Source organism: Myotis lucifugus, unplaced genomic scaffold (assembly GCF_000147115.1).
Source record: "Myotis lucifugus unplaced genomic scaffold, Myoluc2.0 scaffold_181, whole genome shotgun sequence".
Lineage (NCBI taxonomy): Eukaryota > Metazoa > Chordata > Mammalia > Chiroptera > Vespertilionidae > Myotis > Myotis lucifugus.
Window position 1 is genome coordinate 1029751 of NW_005871229.1, and position 23544 is coordinate 1053294.

The 23544-nt window shown below is 41.9% G+C and overlaps 1 protein-coding gene across 5 annotated transcripts in view; it reads left to right on the forward strand.

Moving 5' to 3' along the window:
* Nucleotides 1–23544, forward strand: part of CIT (citron rho-interacting serine/threonine kinase) — a 165003-nt gene that overhangs the window by 20356 nt on the left and 121103 nt on the right. For all 5 annotated transcript variants that reach the window (XM_023760388.1, XM_014462467.2, XM_023760390.1 and 2 more), the window contains 4 exons: nt 9785–9927; nt 11282–11375; nt 17951–18154; nt 19554–19707. In XM_023760388.1, coding sequence (XP_023616156.1) covers nt 9785–9927; nt 11282–11375; nt 17951–18154; nt 19554–19707 — 595 coding nt within the window. The remainder of the gene's footprint in view (nt 1–9784; nt 9928–11281; nt 11376–17950; nt 18155–19553; nt 19708–23544) is intronic.

Sequence of the window (23544 nt, forward strand, 5' to 3'; positions counted from 1 at the left end):
CTGCAAATGATTTAGAAGACCAGCTTGTGAGGATAAGCTTTATTTTCAAGGCAATACAGGCAATCTTGGAACTAGGAAAGGCACTGATTTTTGGCAAAAGCTGAGCCCACAGTTTTCTGGTCTGCCTTGCACTGCTCTGTAAGCTCATATTTCTCTTCCTCTGGGTTGAAGAGCTCACCTTCTAGATATCCAATCTCATGCAGCTTCTTCTTAAAACTACGCATTGTTTAGGACTGTCACACTATCGAGGTCAGCTTTGGTAGGGCGATGACAAATTCTGAGTGTTCTGTGTAACTCAGATGACAACTACTGGTCCAGTCACACGTGGCAAGCCACTGCTCAGTTGCTTCAGGGAAATGGTCTCTGTGGTGGCCATTGGGGATGACCAGAGGGAACCTGGGAGTGACCATTGTCTTTTATTTTGTTTTTTTTTCATGGCTCAACAGTTTTCAAAGCATATCTTCAGGAAGTAATATTTGGGCATTTTGAGAATTTTAAACTCTTTTGGTGTCCCCATTTTCATCCTTACCAGTTGGCTTTGTCACAATGGTAAGAACCTACCCTTTCTTTTTAATTTGTGGACTTAACTGGTGTGGACTTCTGCTTGAACATAGCCTTCCTGGAATAGCTCATGGATTGGGAATACCTGCTGTTCCTCTGCTAGGATGGCTCCCGGCTGCAGGGGCTTCCTTTTTGGGGTCTTTTCGCTGTGGGCCTTCCCTCTGGATTTTGTCCCTGGCATCGGCATCCTTAGCTTAAGGACCGTCTTCTCAGGTTATCTACCCGCCGACTTGCAAGATGGGAATGATCGCAAAACAGCTGCTTTCTGGAGTTCTGGTTGCCTCAGCACATTGATACCTGGTTGCAGCAGCATTTTTATGCCCTTCTTTAGTAGCTCAATTGAGTATCACTGATGGCATCTTGTAATTATCTCCTTGTCTGTGTTGTCTTCTCAATTACTGTGGTACTTTGGAGTAAAATGCTTGCTAAGGGTACAGTTTTCATATAAAAATCCAAACTTAGTATAGGAATCAAGGTGAGATTACAGATCCACCATCCCTTATCTGCAATTCTGAAACACCCAGAGCTCTGAATAACCTCAAGTTCTTTTGTTACTTATTTGGCAGCAAAGCCTGACTTGAACTCCAGCAAAACCTGACCTGAACTCTCTTATTTATTCCCTTTAGTGCGACTATTCATCCATTTTGCTGCAAAATTATGAATGTATTTTATTACAGGGTGCTATCCCAGGCCCTACCCTTGGGTGTTACATAATATAAAGTATATGCACATTTTACCCTTCTGAAACCTGGGAATGCATTCTGCTGAAAGATCGGGATTGTAGATCTACTTTGGTATCATAAAGTTCTAAATTTCCATTATACCTTTGACCACTTAGACATCATCAAACCTTTGAAGTTTGGGGAAACATGCAAATCATGGTAAGCTCCCCTGGCAGTTGAACATCATTGGTAATGCAAATGCATTTAATTGATGAAACACTTTATATTAATGAAAAAAAACACACTATAGGATCACACCTCTGATATATTTCTCAGCGCTATCTCTATTCTCCAGCCCTGCTTCTGCGTGTGAGTTCCGGCCGCCATCTTTTGCCTGCATTACTGCATTAACCTCCTAGTGTTCTCCCTGCCATCTGTCTTGCCCTTCCCCCAGGTCTTCCACACGGTGCAGCCAAGTCGTCCTGCTGTTAAAACCCTTCAAGACTCCCTGCTGCCCTCTGGATGAAGTCCAGACTTTTCCACGTGGTTTACATGGCTTTTTTTTTTTTTTTTTTTGCATATGTCTCCAGCCTTGTTGCTTACCATTTCTTTCCTTTCCCTTGACATTCACCCTAAACTTCCTTTGGTTTTTTGAACTTGCCTCTGACCTTTCTCCATGCTGTTCCCTCTTTCTTTGTTTCTCTGGCTTACTCTGATTTCAATTTCTGGGCTTGGACCAGATGCTACTTCTTTTAGAAATTCTTTTTTTAAAAAATAATTTCAAAATTTTTTTTAATAAGAGTTGAGGTACAGTATAGTAGTTTCAGGTGCACAACCCAGTGATTGGACACTTATATAACTTACTCTTTTAGAAATTCCTGCCGGATTCTCTACTGGACTCATTGCACCCCTGCATTTCCTCTTTCTGAGTGGGTGTTGGTCTCCATCACCAGGCTACTCCCTCCATGAAGGGAGGGATTATGTCTCCCTTGCTTCAGTAGAGTTTCCCCAAGTAAATGCTTAAGAAATATTTATTGGATGAATACGTGATTGATTTCACAGAAATTTGATTTGTATACAAATTTACTTATTGTGTTATGGAAATAATATGTTAGCAGTATGAGTTTTGTTACTCTAAAGTGTATAATTTAAAATAGACACTGGGATTTTCAAAATTTGGAGTGCAATGCAAGGAAATTGAACTTGGGCCCTTTGGAATTTTGATGGTTAAAAATTTCCCAGTTGTAGTTACATACTAATGAATGTGGCTTACAATTCCTGGTATGTAGAAAATTGTAGCAAGTTCGCTGTAACATCTGGTTCTATCTAACAGGGCTAGTCCTGCGTTCTGGCAGGTGGCCCATGGAAACAGTGCTGTTTTAATATGGTTCATGATGAAATCTGTTCAGTTCTGAATAGCAGATGCCTTTGCCAGTGTCCTTCCACTAAGGAGCTGATCTTTACAAAGGAAACATGGTTTTGCAACTCATCACTTGTAATATTGTTACATCTACATTCTTTGTGAAATTGTTAAAACTCGCTGGTTTTGTATTGATGTTTTTCATACTGTGGACCTCTTCAGGCAGCCTTAGCACTGAGCCTACAACTAACCCATGAATCTTCTTTCCCTGCTGTGGCCTTATATCAGCTTCCCTCTGCTCATTCCCAATGCCCCTCCCCTCTATTGCACACAGGGAGGTAGTAGTTGCAGGGGTCCTCAAATTACGGCGCACGGGCCACATGCGGCCCGCCGAAAACATTTATCTGGCCCGCCGCTGCCTGTTGCTTAGCAGCCGACTAGTTTTTTTTTTAAACTATAGTCTGGCCCTCCAACGGTCTGAGGGACAGTGAACTGGCCCCTGTTTAAAAAGTTTGAGGACCCCTGATAAGGTATAGGCTAAGGCAGCGGTTCTCAACCTGTGGGTCGCTACCCCTTTGGCGGTCGAACGACCCTTTCACAGGGGTCGCCTAAGACCATCCTGCATATCAGATATTTACATTATGATTCATAACAGTAGCAACATTACAGTTATGAAGTAGCAACAAAAATAATTTTATGGTTGGGTCACAACATGAGGAACTGTATTTAAAGGGCCAGAAAGTTGAGAACCACTGGGCTAAGGTATTGTAATGAAAAGACCACAAAATACAGTCCATGCAGGTGGAGCAGCTGTGATACTTCAGGGACCCGGTTTCCTTCCATCTTGTGACTCCCCCTATCTCACAGTGGTCGGCAAACTGTGGCTCGGCAAACTGCGGCTCGCGAGCCACACGCGGCTTTTTGGCCTCGTCAGTGTGGCTCTTCCACAAAATACCGGCTCTTCCACAAAATACCGACTTCTGCGCATGGGCCACGAAGTTTCAATTGCACTGTATGTGAGCGCTGCGTGTGGTATTTTGTGGAAGAGCCACACTGAAGGGGCCAAAGAGCTGCATGTGGCTCGAGAGCCGCGGTTTGCCAACCACGGACCTAGGATGTTGTATTCATTGATGTGCTTGAACTGGGGCCATTTCATGCCTTTATTTACCCCAACTGGTAGGAGAAAGGAGAGCAAGGCAGAGCAGCCACATCTTTTATATAGGATGATATGGAAGTGGGGCACATCATTTCCTCTCACATTTTGCTGACCAGACTTTCGTCACATGATTACACATCTGTATTGTCTAGCTGCATGGCCTATATCCAGCTAAAATTCTTATTACAATGGAAGAATGGATTTGGGGGACAAGTTATGTAGTCTGCTACAGAGATGAAAGCAGTGGGTTTGAAGCCAGGCTCCCTAGACCCACCTCCCAAACTGTTATTACATTATATTGTCGCATCCCAAACCACTTCTAACATGACCCTGGTTCTCATGTCCTGCTTGGGATTACTGCTCTATTCTTCCTGTTTCTCTTTCAATGCACAGCCATGCAATTATGTAGACAGTCTTTCCTTTCTGTGTAGGAGCAATTTAGAGGTGGGCTGTTTCCAGGCAGTGACCCTGTGGCCTGTATGAACACCAGCCTGTGCTGTCGTTGGGAGTCTGGAGAGAGTGAATACAACTTCATTGTTTATTTTACTGAAATGTGGCAGCTTGCGATAGTTTTGACAGCAAAGACATGTGCTGTTTTGATCTGACTGGTAAGATTACCCAGTTTTCAGGCTTGTCTCAAAACTCGCCAGCGTGTTCACGTGCTGCTGCTTTGGGAGCCAGGGTTTGGAAGACAGCTGCCCGTCAGAAGGAGGCTGTTACTTCCAATGTAGGTCCTTGTTTCATTACTGTTCCTGATCTGGTCTGTCCGGAGTCATTGGCCTTTTCAGCTTTAATTTTCTCAATGGCGAAATAAGATTTTAATACCTTTTATGGACCCCAGTTCAGTTGCTGAGTGTGTTACCTTCGGGGGTTTGAGTTCTCCATGCCTTTGACATAGTTGTTTTGTGTCCTGGTCTTCAAGGCATATTTCAAGTGAGTGAATTTAGAGTTTTACCATCTTAGGTGTCCCTGTTTAGTTACATTATCTTAGGTGTCCCTGTTTAGTTACATTGTCCCAGTTTGCCTGGCACCACCCTCAGTTTCTAATTCAGTCCGTCTGGGGCGGGGCCCAAGAATTTGCTTTTGTAATCTTCCCAGGTGAGGCTGCTGCTGCTGGACCCCACTCTGAGAACCAAGGTCCTATAGCAACTGGTATAGCTATAGTTAGCGGCTGGTTCCTGCGTCTTCCTCCCACTCCTTCAGTATTAGTATTAGTATTAGTATTAGTATACACATCTGAGATCCCTTTTCTGGTTCTTTTAGGCCAGGCATGTTACCTACTCACTCCCCTGCTGTTAGCTAGCCACAGGTGTTTCACCATCCACGTTTATTTCCTTTAACCCTCCCTATGCCTTCGGAAATAGCCCCTTCATTAATTCATATCCTCTGCTTCCTAGTTTGAGTGTTCTGTCTGTTTCTGGCCAAGACTGTGGGTGATTCAGTGCTCAATGAGTTTTTGAATTCATGGATGAATCAGGCTGGGACTCATAGTTTCTGAAATAAAAGGCCTCCTCTCTTTTTCTCTTGGTCATCTTGCCCTTCAAGAATAATTTAGGGTCTCTGCCAGGGCCCACTCTGCTTAGAGGATCCCTTCCTTGCTCCCTCATGCCAAAGATCAGGAATACCGGGCAGAGCAGGTAGTGATGCCAATAGCGTCGTTATGTTTCCATGGCACTTTCAGTCTTTGCTGATTGTAGTGCAAGCATTTCAAGGACAATATTACAATATTTCTAAGTTATGGCCAGCACAGTGTGCTCTAACGACACCCTACGCAAATTGGAATAGAGTACTAAAGAACTATTAAATAGTCATACACCCTACATATGCATACATGTGTAAGCAAGTGTGCAGGTATGTGTGTGTGTGTACGTGCGCACACACCCACTTGCACACTCACTCTTGGTTTCAAATGCAACACTGCTGATGGGAATCGCCATCTTTGTACTTGGGGGTATGGACGCAAGCACCAACAGAGAAGCATATAAGACTTGCCCTTTAATTAGCATCTGCAGCTGCTGTCATCAGAAGGGTCTGTCTCTGTTGGCCTGAATGTCTTTGCTTTAAAAGAGCAAGTCCATTATAGCTCCAAGCCTGGCTCGTCTGTCAGCTGCTGTGCTCTCTCTGCCATCGCAGGGTTGTCACACTATTTAGGGCTATTTCACTGCAGGGCTCTTTCCTCCTCCCACTTCCCCAGCCTTTGATTACATGCCTTGGCACTCGCCGTTTGGGTGACCTGCAGCTGTTCAGTGTGTGCGGGGACATCTCTCGTCCTTGCAAAGATGGGGGATTGTTGCTTCAGTGCCGACAGCCTGGTTATTTTCCAGCCCTTTGTTGTCAGTGATCTTGTCTTGATTTGCAGAAAGGCTCCAGGTAGTCATTGAAAAAAAAATGTACACAACAGAAGTGATAGTTGTATTAAGGCCAAGTTTCGTACAAGGGCACCTTTGCTGTGGAAACTTTTCAACTGGTCGGAGTAGGGAGCCCCGGGCAGCGGGTCTAGTACAGGGTTGGGCTGGCTGTATCAGAATCACCCGGTAGCGCACGAAAATGCAGGCCCCTAGGCCCCACCCATGGAGCTTGATCCATGGAGTCCGAGTTGGTCCCTGGAATCCACATTTTTAACAAGATCCTGATGGTTAGGATGGGAAGAGACATACTTTACCCTTTCATGCTGCTTAATTAAAAATAAATTTTTTCATTCCATTAGAATTCCAGCTCCATGAAGATAGCTGTTTTCCTAATATCTAAAACAGTGCCTAGCACATAGTAGGCACTCACATATTTATTTAGATGAATATATTTTATCTGTTTTAAAATAGTGCTTACTTACCCAAGTGATTCTGGTGGGTAGGCAGGTTTGAGGAGCCCTGTCCAAAGGACTTACCAGTCTAAGTAGGTTAGAAACCATATTTTGGGGGGACCAACATCTCACTGGGCACCACTGAATAGTAAAACCAAGTGCTGTGAATGATCAATCTGGAACTTTGGCCTTAATTTGTTGATAGTGTTCTGTTGATGCCGCTCTTAAAGACTCTTAGTTTGTGACTTTTTCTTTCTTTTTCTTTTTTTTTGGAATGTTAATCTTTATTCTTTTTGTTGTTGTTGTTGTTAATCCTCACTCGATGATATTTTTCCATTGATTTTTTTAGAGAGAGTGGAAGGGAGGGGGAGAGACAGAAAGAGAAACATGGACTGGTTGCCTCCTGCACTTGCCCTGACCAGGGCTGGGGATTGAGTTTGCAACCGAGGTATGTGCCTTGACCAGAATTGTACCTGGAACCTTCCAGTCCACAGACTGACACTCTAGCCACTGAGCCAAACTGGCTTGGCTCTTAGTTTTTAACTTTTGATGATGCTTTTGGAGCCTCTTGATTTGGTACCATTTTTAAAAGCCCAAATGTGTTTTCTGAAAGTGCCCGAGTCCCGGTTCTTTATTGTATCTCTAAGCTCAACAGCAAGATGATTGATTAAGCTGGGGTTGGCCCCAGCCACGCCATCTTCCCTATGGGCTCCATTCAGACCAGATGAACAACTACCCCAGTAGGATAAGTTTAGGATATGGGTAACATCTTGGGATAGCCAAATCTACTCAATAAATAGCCAAGCTAAGTTCTCCTAATGGTGCCCAGTTGGGATTTTTGTATGGTAATCTGGAATCATCTTGGTGGGTCAAGTTCGAGTAGCTTCTTTGATAAGTACCCAGTCTATTTAGGTAGGTTTGTAATTTCGTATGTCTCTTTGGCCTCATGTTGTGGAGCATGCTGCCTAGCAACTGTTGTAATTTTTGTTGCTTGTCTTCTCAATCAGCCCTGGTTTTGAAGAAATAAAAAGTTGTTTGACTTGTAGAAAAGACAAATCTAGTTTGGGCAGAGATTTCTAGCTCAGGAAATTTTATTTTTTTGAACAGCATGCATATCTTTTTGCCTTTCTAAGAGATGGTTCTTATTTTCTAAACTGTTTTACTGATTATTACAAATGGACTCTTCAGGAATAGCTGCTAAGTACTAAATAGTGGTCAATTTGTGAGTTCTTAAAAGTTGTCAGTGGCTGCTATGCATTGACTTTCTCATCCTTAAACTTAAAAGCTGTTCCATTTTTCACATCTTTAATAGAGCCAGGTTAGAAAATTTATAACTGCTACGTGTCGTCATAAATATGCATTGTTCTTATTTTAAGACATTTCCATTCTAAAAGTGTGACTACTAGTGTTATCTGTGAATCTTGGGGGGATGTTTAAGACCTTTTTGATGGTAATATGTATGTAAAACAGACATCAAAATTAGCATTCATTCACCCACATACCAGGGCCTATAGAGAACCAGGTTGAGGTGAGTGGGTGAGCTATAGGCAGCTAGGTGGCTCCTGTGGGCTCCTTTAGCACAGGGACAAGTAGCTTATGTCTGCTGTGAATTTGGGGGACATGAAGTCTACATTTTAGCTGCCTCCCCTGCTAAGTGTTGCTGTTCTTGTTAGTTCATAGATCAAATCAAATGGAACCTTACTCTTCAAATTGTCCAGTCTATGGTTGAGTATCTGCCATGTGTGTGATGCCATGTGAATGGGGGAGAGTCCCGGGTGATGTGCAGCACTCCAGGAGGACATGCAAGTCACTGATTCCTTTTGGGGCCTCTGGCGTGGGGCTGTCTCGGTGTGGGGCAGAGTCTTTACTTGACTAGCCTGGGGCCCCTGGGGATATTGTGCCAACGCTCCTTGTTTGACTTGACTAGAGCTTTCTTCTAATTCTGGACTAAAAGCAAACAGGAGTTTGGAGGAGGATGGAGAGAATTCACTTCCCAGAGTGAAAGGACGTGAACAATGTGGACGGCCTTGTTGGTGCCAGGCTTTGTATTGAGAGGGGAGGGGGTGTGGGAGAAGTTTTTTGCTAATCAAATATTTTTCTGTTTGTTTTGTTGAAATCCTCACCCAAGGATATTTTTTCCATTGAGTTTTAGATAGGGTGGAAAGGAGAGGGTGGGGGGGGGGGGGAGGGAGGGAGAGAGAAAGAGAGAGAGAGAGAGAGAGAGAGAGAGAGAGAGAGAAACATTGATATGAGAATTATTGGTTGCCTCCTGCATGCGACCAACCAGGGCCAAGGCTTGAATCTGCAACCCAGGTATGTGCCCTTGATCGGAAATTGAACCCTCAACCCTTCGGTGTGTGGGCCAATGCTCTAACCACTGAGAAACACCAGCCAGGGCTCTAACCACCCTGTGTATATACTAACAAATGTAATAATTTGTGTTTTTTTCCCCTATATTCACAACAAAGGAGCTGTACTTTATCCTGCATAGGATGCCACTCGATATTACCATGGACAGCTCTCCATGGCAGTGTGAATTGATCGAGTCCATTCATTTTTGATATCTGCATCTTAGCCCACTGTTTAGGTGGATTACATTTTAGCAGTCTCTTACTGATGGATAGTTGGGTGACGTCCAGGTTTTTTTCTTCTGCGTTACAAACAGTGCTGCAGTGAATCTGTTTATCTGTCTACAAACTATTACAAGTTCCTGTAAAATAGTCAGAAGTGGACTACGAGACCAAAGAGTATATGTTCACGTTTAAATATTTAATAGAGTCAGATTGCCTTCCACCCTGACTGACGGTTAAAGGCGAAGATGGTATCACATTTATTGCACGCCTGCTGTGTTCCGCTGGGCGCTGAGGGGAATGCAGAAGGGGTGCAGAGGTTCGTTGTCCTCCAGGATTTCCATCCAGGCTGTGTACTCACCCTCGGGGATGCCTGTCAGTGCCGGTGGGTGGGCGCGTGGGAGGATTTAATTCAACTTTTCAAGCTTGCCTTGTAGACATTGTGCATGGGGTCTGGTACTAGTCTTTCGCTCTATTGATTCTCTTGGGGAACAGATACCATTTCCTTAGGGCAGGGACCTCATTCTACGTGACTTATAATACGTCTCACACATCTTCATTACTTTGTGGAGACATCGTAATTATAACATGTCAGGCAGGATTTGAGGATCTAATTGAGACATTTCCTTTTTGTGTGTGTGTATGAAGAATTAATAGCTTTGGCATTCTATACAGGTCATGGAATATCAGCCTGGAGGGGACTTGCTGTCACTTTTGAATAGATATGAGGACCAATTAGATGAAAACATGATTCAGTTTTACCTTGCTGAACTGATTTTGGCTGTTCACAGCGTTCATCTGATGGGATATGTACATCGGTAAGTGACACTCTCTGGTACAATACTGAGGGTTTAACTGTATCACCTAAGAGTTCCAACAATAGAATGAATGGATGAATGACTTAGGCATCAAAATAACATTTCATCTAATTTTTAGCCAGTCTTAACTATAACTGGCTGAAATGAAATTTTCCAAAATGGCAGTCATTTCAGCTTGCCCATTCAACAGTGGAATAGGTCTAGAATGGTAACGTTCTCAAGTTTGCTAGTTAGGTGTGTGAACGTAGTTAATTAAGACCAGGAGCTCTTAGAGGGGTCTTTGCGTTACATGGTAGAAAGACAGAGTTTGACTTGCCGAAGGAGCTGACATACCATGTAGGAAGAGAACCATGGCATTGTACTTCTGACCTCGCCTGTTAGTAATTTACAAAGGTGTTCCGCACGATCCTCGCTTGAAAAGTGTTTCTGTGCATCCTCACTATTTGATGTTTTATGTCCCCAAGAATGTTGTGGGAATGGAATGTGGTTATACTGGAATGTGGTTATACCAGGAATCATAGGAGTCCTCCTCCTCCTCCTCTTCTTCAATGTATTTTGCAAATGTGTGCTTATGAGGTCTGTATAGCAGAACACAGACACTTAGATTTTTTTAAAATTTAAATTCTTTATTGTTTAAAGTATTACATATGTCTCTTTTCCCCCCATTGACCTCTCCCCAACCATTCCCCCCCCCCACCCCCCCCAGGACATGTCCTCACCCTCCTACTGTTTGTGTCCACGGCTTATGCTTATATGCATGCATACAAGTCCTTTGGTTGATCTCTTAACATCCCCCTAACCACTCCCCCCTCTTCCCTCTGAGATTGGACAGTCTGTTCGATACTTCTGTCTCTGCATCTATTTTTTTTCATCAGTTTATGTTGTTCATTATATTCCACAAATGATGAGTTCATGTGATATTTCTCTTTCTCCGACTGGCTTATTTCGCTTAGCATAATGCTCTCTAGTTCCATCCATGCTGTTGCAAATGGTAAGAGTTCCTTTTTTACAGAGCATAGTATTCCATTGTGTAGATGTACCGCAGTTTTTTAATCCACTCATCTGCTGATGGGTACTTAGGCTGTTTCCAAATCTTAGCTATGGTGAATTGTGCTGCTATGAACATAGGGGTGCAAATGTCCTTTCTGATGGGTGTTCTGATTTCTTGGAATTTATTCCTAGAAGTGGGATTACTGGGTCAAATGGGAGTTCCATTTTTAATTTTTTGAGGAAACTCCATACTGTTTTCTACAGCAGACACTAATTCTTGGCCGAATCAATATCCTAGGTAAGCAGGCATTTGCTGATTGGTATGGAGAAGACAACACTAATTTGTGGCCTGATTTTCTTACAGAGACCTCAAGCCTGAGAATATTCTCATTGATCGGACGGGACACATCAAGCTGGTGGATTTTGGATCAGCTGCTAAAATGAACTCAAATAAGATGGTAACAAAATGCAATAAGCTAGCGTAATAGAGGTTGTACTGGAAAGCGTGCTGTGATCCTCATAAGTTTGGGAAATACTGGGATAAAGCTGAGTAACATTTTGGAGCCTTTTTCTGCCAGCGTGTGAAATGACTTCTCGAGGGGGATGAGAGTGCGGATGGGGACCCAGAGCTGTTTCCCAGACTTACTTGACCTTGGCACCCTTTATGTATAACTAGAGGCCTATTGCAGGAGGATTCCTGCAAGAATAGGGCTTCGCTCCCGTCTCTGCCACTCCTACCCCGCCCTTCTCTGCTGCTCCTCTCCCGCCCTTCTCTGCTGCTCCTACCCCACCCGTCTCTGCCGTTTCTCTCCCGCCTCTCTCCGCTACCTCGGCTCCATTGCTTGGCTTCCTTCTACGGTGTCTTCAGTCTTCGCTCCCAGCCGGCATATGCAAATTAGCCTCTATCTTTGTTGGCGGTTAATTTGAATATTGCTCTGATTAGCCAATGGTGGGCGTAGCAAAGGTATGGTCAATTTGCATCTTTGTCTATTATTAGATAGGATACCTGTGCACACCCTTCAAGACATTTTTAGGAACATTCTTATAGTTTGGTTTAAAAGAGAGAAAAATGCTTATTTTGTTTTCCCTGCCTGGTAGAGACTGTCTTCTGTTACATTATGGTTTTTTTTAACCTTAAAATATTTTGATGAAATGTAATCTTCTTTATTTCAAATCCTCTATTTTTCATGCAGCAAAATTAAAGTTAATCATCAGAGCATTTGAACCAAATACCCTAGGCGTTAAGAACCAAGTGCTCAAAATGTTAATCCTGAGTCCTGGAACTATGGTAAAAATTAATAAATATCCCATGTGCTAAATAGTAAGGCAGGAGGGCAGCTATTGAGAGCAAGAGTGAGAATACTTTAGGAAAAAGATGACAAAGTAAAAAAAAAAAAAAGATTAAAAAAATCTAATAAAGTTGATACATATTAAAATGTGAATTTGGAGGTCAATTATGCAAAAAATGATAAGTCTAAGAGAAAATCGACTTAGGTTTTAAGACTCATTTCACAACTGAACCACTCGGTGACCTAGACAAGTCCTTAAGAGTTTGGCCTTTTATTCTTTTTCCAGAAAATACTGATTCTAGTCAAAATGCACAAATTAAGAGGTTAGAGGAGCTGCTCTTCGAAATGCCCCCCAACTGTGAGAGTTAAGTTCTTTTTGTAAAGGGCAATATGTAGAGTTACCTTTCTTTCTCAAATTTCTTGAAGGAAAGGTGGATATTATTTCAAATTATGTTTTATAATCTATTCCTCTTGACCATTACATTAAGAATTAGATTATAGGACCAAAACATTTTGTTTTTAAAATTATGTGCAATTCCAAAACAGGCATGAAAACGTAGGTGTTGAATTTATGGTGGAATAAAGCTCTGCAAAAAAAGTTAAATACAGCAGAAGTTTTACCACATAAGATTTAAAAAAACTTATACATTGCATTTGTAACAAAATCTTATGCATCTAGAAATAAATTGGGCCATAGGTACATAATCTGATAATTGGAGCATAGGTACATAGTCAGCACCACTGACATTTTGGTCTGGAGAATTCTTTGTTGTGGGCTGTCCTGTGTGTTACAGGATGTTTAACTGCATCCCTGGCCTCTATCCACTAGGTAGATGCCAATAGTACCTTCCCCTCCAGTTGCAACAACCAACCAAAAATGTCTCCAGACATTACCACATGTCCCCTGGGTGGCAAAATCACTCCGGGTTGAGAATCACTGCTGTGGATTGAGAAGCATCTGAAATCTAGTTAATGTGTTTGCAATAAACCTGCTCAGAATGCGAGGCTGAGATCCAGTGTCACTGCTTGCTGAAGAAATGGGAATTAGAACAAGGCCCTATCTCTGCATCTGGAGTCACTCTCTTCAGACCCCTTGTGGCAGAGACAGGACTCCCATTCATTTCCGGTTTCTGTGTTTCAGTGCTTCGAACTGCCCTTTTCACTTCTAATTGTAGCACCTTCACTCCAGCAGGGAGCCTCCCAGAGGCACTATTTTATTTGCAGCTCAACGAGCTTAACCCCGGATTATTTGGGTCAAGGAGATGGTACTCAGTCCTGTACACTCAAGAGTATTGCACTCCTCTCCTTGTGGAGACAGAATCATTCTCTAGAACTTCCTGCTTCTAGGGCCGAGCATGTGACAACCAGAGAAGTAGGGGTTTTTAGCACTGTTGTAAGTGCAAAGGCCCTTTTATTATAGAAGACCAAGTATCTGCAATCTAGATCAAGTATGGATATCCTCCTATATAATAAAAGACTAATGTGCAAATCGACAGAGCGGCAGAATGACTGGTCACTATGACGCACACTGACCGCTAGGGGGCAGACACTCAATGCAGGAGCTGCCCCCTGGTGGTCAGTGCACTCCCACAGGGGGAGTGCTGCTCAGCCAGAAGCCCTGAGCCAGGCTCACAGCTGGTGAGCACAGCGGAGGTGGCAGGAGCCTCTCCCGCCTCTGAGGCAGGGCTAAGGATGTCTGACTGATGGCTTAGGCCCACTCCCTGTGGGGACATCCCCCAAGGGCTCCCAGACTGCGAATTTCGTGCACTGGGCCTCTAGTAGAATTATAATTTTATTTATTTATTTATTTGTATGTTTGACCAATGGAGGTAGGTTAGAAATGTGTTTCCATTAAATAGAAGATTTTTTAAAAATATTTTATTGATTTTTCACAGAGAGAAAGGGAGAGAGATAGAGAGTTAGAAACATCGATGAGAGAGAAACATCGATCAGCTGCCTCCTACACATCTCTTCCTGGGGATGTGGCCACAACCCAGGTACATGCCCCTGACCGGAATCAAACCTGGGACCTTTCAGTCCGCAGGCCGACGCTCTATCCACTGAGCCAAACCGGTTTCGGCTAAATAGAAGATTTTATAGCCCTGGCCAGATAGCTCAGTTGGTTAGAGTGTTGTCCCTATACACCAAGGTTGTGGGTTTGACCTCCGGTCAGGACACATACAAGAACCAACCAATGATTACATAAATAACATTTTGGAACAACAAAATCAATGTTTCTCAAATAAAAAAAGTTTAAATAGAATGTTTTATAGCCCTTAAGTAGGTTCTAAATGTTTTTTAAAAAATATATTTTATTGATTTTTTACAGAGAGGAAGGGAGAGGGATAGAGAATTAGAAACATCGATGAGAGAGAAACATCGACCAGCTGCCTCCTGCACACCCACTACCGGGGATGTGCCCGAAACCAAGGTACATGCCCTTGACCGGAATCGAACCTGGGACCCTTTGGTCCGCAGGCCGACGCTCTATCCACTGCGCCAAACCGGTCAGAGCTCTAAATGTTTTTTGTACTCAAAATACACTATATAAAATTGAATCCACATTGACTGAAATTATTGTATGTTACCCCAAGTCTGTTCATTCTTTTCCTTACCACTCACAAATATTGTTTATGTATTTTGGATATTTGTGAATCTTAAATCTGTTGTTTTCTATCTTCCATTGTCTTTATTTCAAGCTTCTTAGAATATTGCTTTGGAGTATTTTTCTTAGTAAGCACAGGTAGACCTTACTGCCTGGAGATTTGGGTGTTCTAGGATGTGCCACTGACGTGCTGTGTGACTTAGGTCACCCACTTCATTTATTAGAATCTCAAAGAAATGTAAACAACTAATATTTTTAACCTGTCTCAGCTCAGGAAAACAATTGTAAGAAGATTATACATAAAGATTATAAATCAGCCCCATTGATCAGTTGGAAACCCATAGGAGATAGCCATTTTTGAGATTTATGTTGGAGTGAGAATTTCTTAGCCCCCTGCTTCTGCAGAGGTGTATGTTTATGCCCTGGGCAGTGAGATGGGGAAAGGTAAGTTGAAGCAGTTTTATATAGTTTTAGCATTTTATGGGAAGGGGCTTGGGAAGAGGAAAACAGTGGTTTTCTTACCTTCTTCTTGTCTTCTTTCTGCTTATAAAAGAATCTGCTAGATTAATCCTTTTCTTTCTTTTTTTAAAACCCTCTATTTCTCTAAATATGACTGACCCTTCTGCCTCTTAGTCATTTTCTTCTCATCTCATTCTGAACTGGTGTATTTTTTCCCCTGTCAATATAGTGAAGATGAATGAAACTTCACAAAACGGGGGCCTTGTCAGATGGTGTGCTGGACTGGGCTCTAGTACATGATTCCCTTTTTGATATCTCACCCATATTAGCTGGCTGTGAATTGCCCCCAGAGGAGAATGAAAGCATCTTGCAAAAACCTTATCAAGATGTGTGAGGTTACATATCAAACAGGTTTAATATGCTTGGAGGTCAATAGCTAACGGAAACTTAGTAATCATTAATGGCCATTAAGAGTCTGTTAATTACTGTTAATTACTATAGTAGGACATATACAAAGAGCAAGCCAAGGAGTATTTTTGTTTAAAATTTAGAAAATTTACAAAGGATGAGGCAGATGCCTATGGTCACATATCTGTTATGGGCATTACTTGGGGAGTTACTGACTCTCTTTGATAAGTCTAACAGTGAGTTTGAAAATGAGGGATTGGCAGTTTATACCCTTTGCTGGGTCATGCTGGTACACATGACCTAGTCAAGTTCCTTTCAACTCTTTGGTTGTGGACAAGTAACCAAGCGATGTGAGCTGCAAACAGGGAGAACTGAATATTCTCAAACAACCTAGTGTGATGATCAAATAAAACCCAACATATGCAAAGGATGTACATTTGAGGATTGTGTATTAATGTTTCTGCAAGATAATTAGGCATAAAGGGTAAGCATTTAATCAACGACACAGTGGCATTACCAACACCTGGTTAAATAAAGGTATTATAGTGTTTATTTTCTTATTTTGATATTTAAAAGATATTTCTCATTGTCAGTATTGATGGTTTTTACCAAAACCCTGCAATTTCATCCTAACCTATGTTGAGCTCATTAACATTTACACACACATTAAAGCACAGAAGTCTGGGCTGAGGCTTCCCAGCGTCAAGGCTTCCCCTTGATGTAAGCTACTTTCAGTTCCTCAGGCTTAGGGTGTGCTGTCTTAGACCATATGTTTCCTCTGTTCTCTTCACTTTTGTCCATCAACACAGGCCCGTGGGGTTCTTGGGAGGTGTGACCATGTAGCTTTCCCAAATGGGTATTTGCAGTGGAGAGCCTATTGCCCAAAGCAGTGGATGGCCCAAGTGTCAAGAGTAACAGTATCACACTGCTTTCTGGGTTACAGTTTGGGAAAACATATGGTGGGCCTGAGGCAGGCGGCGGAAACGGGGAGTATGGAAAATGAGTCCATTTCCTATCACACTGGGCCTCTGGGTCAGAGGAATAGACAAAATTAAACTTAGAGTTGGAAGAGCTTTGGGTCTTCATCACTGGGGAAAGGAGACCTCCTAGTGTCCTCTAAACATTTGCTTTCTTCTCGATTCCCAATCAAAGCGAATTTACTTTCCTGATATAAAGCCCAGCATTAAAGACATGTGGCCTCACCCATAAAATCTCTTGGCTCACAGAGGGGCACTTAACATCCTTTAATGGGGAGAAAGTTCTTTTGTGCCATGTAACTGCTGATGTGAGAGAAGCCTGTTGGACAGCTGGTCAACACTGTATATGATTAACATCAGGCCCTCTCTGGTTTATGGGGAAAAAGGTTAGAGAGGTGATCCTTAGACTTCAAATTTCATGGCTCAATGAAACTTCAAAACAATTTTGAAGACCAGAAGGGTTGTTGCTGACTTACTAGGTTGCCTCCGAAGGGGTGGGGTGAGGGGCAGAAAACCTACTTCTGTCATGAGCATCATCTCAAGAAACAAAGGACATTTAAACACCAAAACAGCCAGAAGGACAAATTCTCAGAAAAAGAAAGGACAGTTCTTTAAATGGAAAATATTTAGCTTTATAAAAAGACTGCTACATCGTCCTAATCTTTCGTTGCCAAGGTCGGGTGCTTGGGTGCCATTGGATTGGAGGGCCCTGGTTTCTGAACAGTGCGGAGGGAACAAGGAACAGGAGGAGGAGGAGGGGTGAGGAAAGTGAACTCAGTAACATTTGACCTCTCATGCAAGTTTTCATATCTTGCCCTGTGGATGGATCGAAGTGAAAATGTTGATTCCAAATATTTAAACTTGAGATAGAACATGTTTGTTATATTGTGTTGCCAACTAGCTGCCAGTGTTTCGGTAATGGGTAGATTGATCTTATAGATTCATCTTTAGGATTCATTATCACTGTGCTGTTTCATAAGTAAGAGAAGTTCTGTCATATCTGTAACGTGTACCAGAAAAGCTACCTTCCATTTCACGTATATACTCCCCTCTCATTGCATAACCAAAGGGTATATCAGCAGCTCTTTGCCCTTTCCCTTTGGATTATACTATGTGCTTAAAAAAAGTAGTAAGTCATTTGCATTTCCTAACAGTGTGCCACTTGACAGAAGGTTTAAGTGCCTGGAAGAAGAGTAATCAGCGGCAAATCAGCTTGTGTCTGAAATGTGGCTGTTCGCAATATATTTGAGGGTAATTGAAAGCTTGTTGTGTTCATTTTATTTATGGGTTTCCAGGTGAATGCCAAACTCCCGATTGGGACCCCAGATTACATGGCCCCGGAAGTGTTGACAGTGATGAATGGGGACGGAAAAGGTGTCTACAGCCTCGACTGTGACTGGTGGTCAGTGGGAGTTATTGCTTATGAGATGGTGTATGGAAGGTCTCCGTTCACTGAGGGAACTTCGGCCAGAACCTTTAATAACATCATGAATTTCCAGGTAAAGAGCTGTTAGTAGAAATGTTAAAAATTGGGGAATGAGCATTTGTAATGTAAACCAGCAGTACTGGTTAATAACATAGCAAATACTTATACAGCACTTACTTTATGCCAAAAGCTGTTCTAAACACTTTGTTACTTGTAGTTTATTGACTTTTAGCTGCCAGTAATTAATTGTAAGCCTACGTCATTATTTTGTGTACCATTAAAAAAGAAAACCTGCTGCCAGTTAATCTTTGATATTTGATTGAGTATAAGATGCATTTTGATTTCAGTGTTGTTAAATGTGAATAAATGTGAGTCTTAGAATTGATGAAATATAGTTTATTGGCAAATTCTCCAACAACCTGTGAGGTGGATATTGTTATTTTCTTGTAACAGATGAGGAAACCAAAGCACAGAGTAGTTAAGTAGCTTGTCCACAATAACATGGAGTCTGGCTTTGCAGTCGGTGCTCCTGATGTCATGCTGTATATGGCTTCGTAGTGCTGCGAGCTGTCGAATGTGATTGAGGGCATGGATCAGAAATACAGTAATATATATAAAGTAGGATTTAAAACTATTTTCTAATAACTGACTATTCACTATAGTGAGCCCATTTCTTAAAGATATGACAAATATAAATGTTTTAGTTTCAACCAAAAGGAAAAAGAGAAGTGTTTTCACAGGTTTTTGTATCTCACCCAATTTCATCTTTCTGGAATACTTAATACATATTTTTCTATGTATAATACATATTTTATATGCTTAATACATACATAGTTATTTGTTATTCTTGAGTCTCTTCTTGAATTAAAGTTTCCACTTAGATGATTCTTGGGGCTGATTTATTCCCTTATTTATTTCAGCCCACCATTCAGCAATGAGTAGATCGCACTCGCTACATTTAGGTATCAGGTTTACAGTGATGAGCAAGGAGAAGGTTCTCTGCCTTCTTCCTCCATCATCACACAGAAATCAGAATACATGTACGTGTGCAAAAGCAGAATACAGAGGAGCGTGCAGGAGGGAGTGATAGGGTGGAAGAGGTAGGCAGGGAAGAAGGGCTCAGGGTGGGCAGGGTTTTCTAGGCAGACAGAACAGCATGATTTGTTCAGGCAGCTTTAAATAGCTCATCATTGTGGGACAGCCAAGAGGGAGATGGGGAATGGAGCGAGATGAAATGGGAGAGGAGCAGGGGTCAAGTCATGAAAAGTATTGAACCCTTGCAAAGAAATGAGGCCTATTCCTGTGAACAGGCCATTTATTTTGGGAGCTTGCCTTTGGTTCAAAGTGAAGAGGGCACAAAACTTCCTTCTTTAAAAAAAGAAAAAGAAACTTGCATATATGAGAAGTACTTTCTTAATATCGGGCATATGAAGCTGAATTTGCTAAGGAAGTTATTTTATTTTTTGGAATAGCGGTTTTTGAAGTTTCCAGATGACCCCAAAGTTAGCAGTGAATTACTGGATCTGATTCAAAGCTTGTTGTGTGGCCAGAAAGAGAGACTGAAGTTTGAAGGCCTTTGCTGCCATCCTTTTTTCTCAAAAATCGACTGGAATAACATTCGTAACTGTAAGTAGACCTGCGGTTCCTTCAATTTTGGGGTTGGGATTCAGAAACACTTGAGAATGATCTGAAATTATTGTGGCCCACAGAAGCTGGTATAAACTATAACAATAAGGGCTTTCATTATCTACTGGATAGAAAAGGCTGATGGTGTAATGCAGCTGTCTGAGTAATTCCACTTTAAAGTTGTTTGCACAGAACTGGGTCACTGGTCAGACTCACTGGTTATGCGGCCTTTAGAATATTATCCCTCAGAAAGTTAGTGAGATGGAGTTTGAAGGTGGTCACTTGCTTCAATAGAGTTTCCTTCCAGAGGAAAAGTGGGCCTGGGTATTTCATTCACAGGTTAGGACAAGGATTCCGAGATTAGGCAAAGTGCCCAGGTTGCTCTGCTAATGGCCAAGCCTGCATGAAAGCCATAGATGCCTCGAATTTTCATTTGCTTCCCTCTAAAATTTTTGTGTTTGCCCACAAGCATGTAAAATCTATAATGTATACACAGAGTGGATTCATTCATATATCACTTTGTAATGAACTAATGCAAACTAACTTCATTAAAAACAAAGGCCTGATTTATTGTCAAAAAAATAAAAATGCTTGGGTTTTTACAAATTGGTGATTTTTTTAAACCTTTTTTTATTTGGGTGTGTTGTTGATTGAATGTGTTCTAGTGACCTGACCCAGTGATTAGCATAGATTAGCCAGTCGGAAAGCCATTGGCCTGCTTGAGTGTGTTTTATTTTTGCTGATGAGGGGAGGTGGGGAAATGGAAGCCATGTCTAGGTGGCAAAACCAGGCTTTTAGTTGGAACTGTTGTAATTATCACTGCTTGCACCTTTAGCTGGAACGTGTTGGGTTAAGATCCAGTATTGTCCAGTTGAAAGCCATTTTGATGGTTTCTCTAACCTCCCGCCAAAATATTTAAGTAGGTTGCACTTCCATAAGTCTTTCTTGGCTTTTTTTCCCTTCTGGTAGCCACATTGCTTTATTTTTCTAATATTTAGGCATCAACCCCCAACTCTCCATGGTTCTGAGCTTTTAATCAGCAATACATTTTCAGTGCAGTCTTCCTTTTTGCTTTTAGAAAGACGATACAATTTCTGTTAGCTGCTATTCAGATACTTAATCTTTTCTTGCCTTGCCTTCTTATCTCTAATACTAGAGGCCCGGTGCATGAAATTCATGCATGGCTAGGGTCCTTGGCCTGGCCTGCGACCAGGGCTGATCAGGTTCCCCACCTCCCCACCTCCTCCTTCCCTCACTCCCTCAGCTGGGGCGCTGCTGGTCACCCACCATGTTCCGTGCTGCCCCTAGTGGTTAGTGCATGTCATAGTGAGTGATAGAACTCCTGGTCTCACGGTCGAGCTCCCGAGGGGACACTTTACATATTAGCCTTTTATACTATATATAGATTCTTGAATAAGCAGCTAATGGTTTATGCATGCACTTGCGGATTATGTCTAAGAACATATCTCCACTCAAGTAAATCAGTGAATAGTGATTAACTTATTTTGTTTTTTTGGTAAACCTTGACTTTTCAGTATTGTGTCAGAATTCTCAGATTTTGCCTTAGCTGGTTTGGCTCAGTGGATAGAGTGTCGGCCTGTGGACTGAAGGGTCCCGGGTTCGATTCCAGTGAAGGGCACATGCCCAGGTTGCGTGCTCTATCCCCATTGTGGGGCGTGCAAGAGGCAGCCAATTAATGATTCTCTCTTATTATTGATGTTTCTATCTCTCTCTCCCTCTCATGTCCTCTCTGAAATCAATAAAAATATATTAAAAAAAAAAGAATTGTCAGATTTTGTTCTAGTCTTTTCCTTTTGGGCTGTTTATAGGTTTTTGGGTTTACAAGTGTAACCACTGTTCTGTAAATGATATAGCCCCATGGAGAATACATGTCAGTGTAGAATGTGGCCCATGCTGTCCGTCATGAGGCCCATCTCTGAAGGTCATGGTTGTCTTTGGGAGGAGATGACTTTGTGATAGATTACTAATAGTCTCGGTCATCTTCACACTTGTTGCTGCCATATTTGGCTCACTATTCCTTCTGTGGCTATCTTAATTTTTCCATATCCTAATCAGTGCCCTCTTGCTTTTTCCTTATTTTTAGCACATGTCCCGTCCCTTCTCCTCCCCCCGCCCCACTCATTTGTATAAGGGAATTCTCTTCACCCAACTGAATCCTAATTCTTTTATTAAAATTTATTTTTTAAAGTAAAAATTGTATATATTTAGGATGTACAACATGATGATTTGCTATACATATACATGATGAAATGATTACTGTAGTCAAGCTAATTAACATATCCATCTCCTCACAGTTACTTTTTTCTCTTACTTTTATTTTTTTGTGGTGAGAGTACCTGAAATCTACTCCCTTAGCAAATTTCCAGACTTCAGTACAGTATTGTTAACTGTTGTAATTCTGTACATTAGATCTCTAGACTTATTCATCCTACATAACTCCAACTTTGTACCCCTTGACCAATATTTCCCTGTTTCCTACACCTCCCCACCCTGGTAACCATTGTTTTACTCTCTGCCTCTGTGTATTTGACCTTTTTAGATTCCACACAGACGTGAGATCATGCAGCATTTTTCTTTCTGTGCCTGTCTTATTTCCCTTAGCACAGTGTCCTCCAAGTTCACCCATGTTGTTAATATATATATTTCACAGCTTCTGTGTCCATTCATCCATTGACGGACACCTGGTTGTTTTCATGTTTTGCTGTTGGGAATAATGCTGCCATGAAATGGGAGCACAGATATCTCTTCGAGGCACTGATTTAATTTCTGTGGGTACATAACTGAAAGGGGCTGGCTGGGCCACATGGTCGTTCTAGTTTTAGCTTTTTTGAGCAACCTCTATACTGTTTTCCATAGTGGCTGTACCAGTTTACATTCCCACCAACAGTGCACAAGGGTTCCCTTTTCTCCACATCCTTGCCAATACTTATCTCTTATCTTTTTTATAATAGCCATCCTCACAGGTATGAAGTGATAGATCATCGTGGTTTGATTTGTATTTCCCTGATGATTAGTGATGTTAAGCACATTTTCATATAACTGTTGGCCATTTGTATGTCTTCTTTAGAAAAATGTCTTTTCAAGCCGTTTGCCCAGAATCCTGGTTCTTAAAACTTGATGGTTTTTATTGACTTCCAACTCCCAGTGTAGTGGCTCTGAAGAGTCATGAAATATGTTGGCTTCAAAAATTTTTCTTTTAATTTTAATAAACTTTTTACTTTGGAATAGTGTTAAATTTTGAGAAAGGTTGCAAAGATAGTACTGAGAGTTCCGCATACCCTTCTCCCAGTTTCCCCTAATGTTAACATCTTACATAACAATCTCACATTTGTCAAAACTAAGATTAGTATTGGTGCATTACTATTAATAAACTTTAGACTTGCTTCTTATTTCACCAGTGTCCCCACTCATGTTTTCTTTCTTTTTCAGGAACAAAATCCAGGTACCATATTGCAATTAGAGTATTTGTAGTTGCTGGGACTAATCCCATCAACTAATGTAGCTCAGCCAGTGGGTGGCATCTTCCTGCCACTGAGGATTATAGTGCCCTTTCCTGGAGGTCCCGTGGCCTCCCTGACCATGCAGAGAGCCATGGGATTAATTTCACCGTCTCCTGGCAGGTTTTCTTATTTTCACCAACCTCTGATCCCTGCATATTTGTAGTCAGCTCAGGGCTTTGTGAGTGAGAACATTGCTGGACTCCATGCTATTTGAGCTGTGTTCTCACTCTAACAGGAATTATGCCTTTGTCCAGCCTTTTTTTTCATAAGCACATGTTGATTGACTTTTGTTAAACAATACACTGAAGTCATCAAG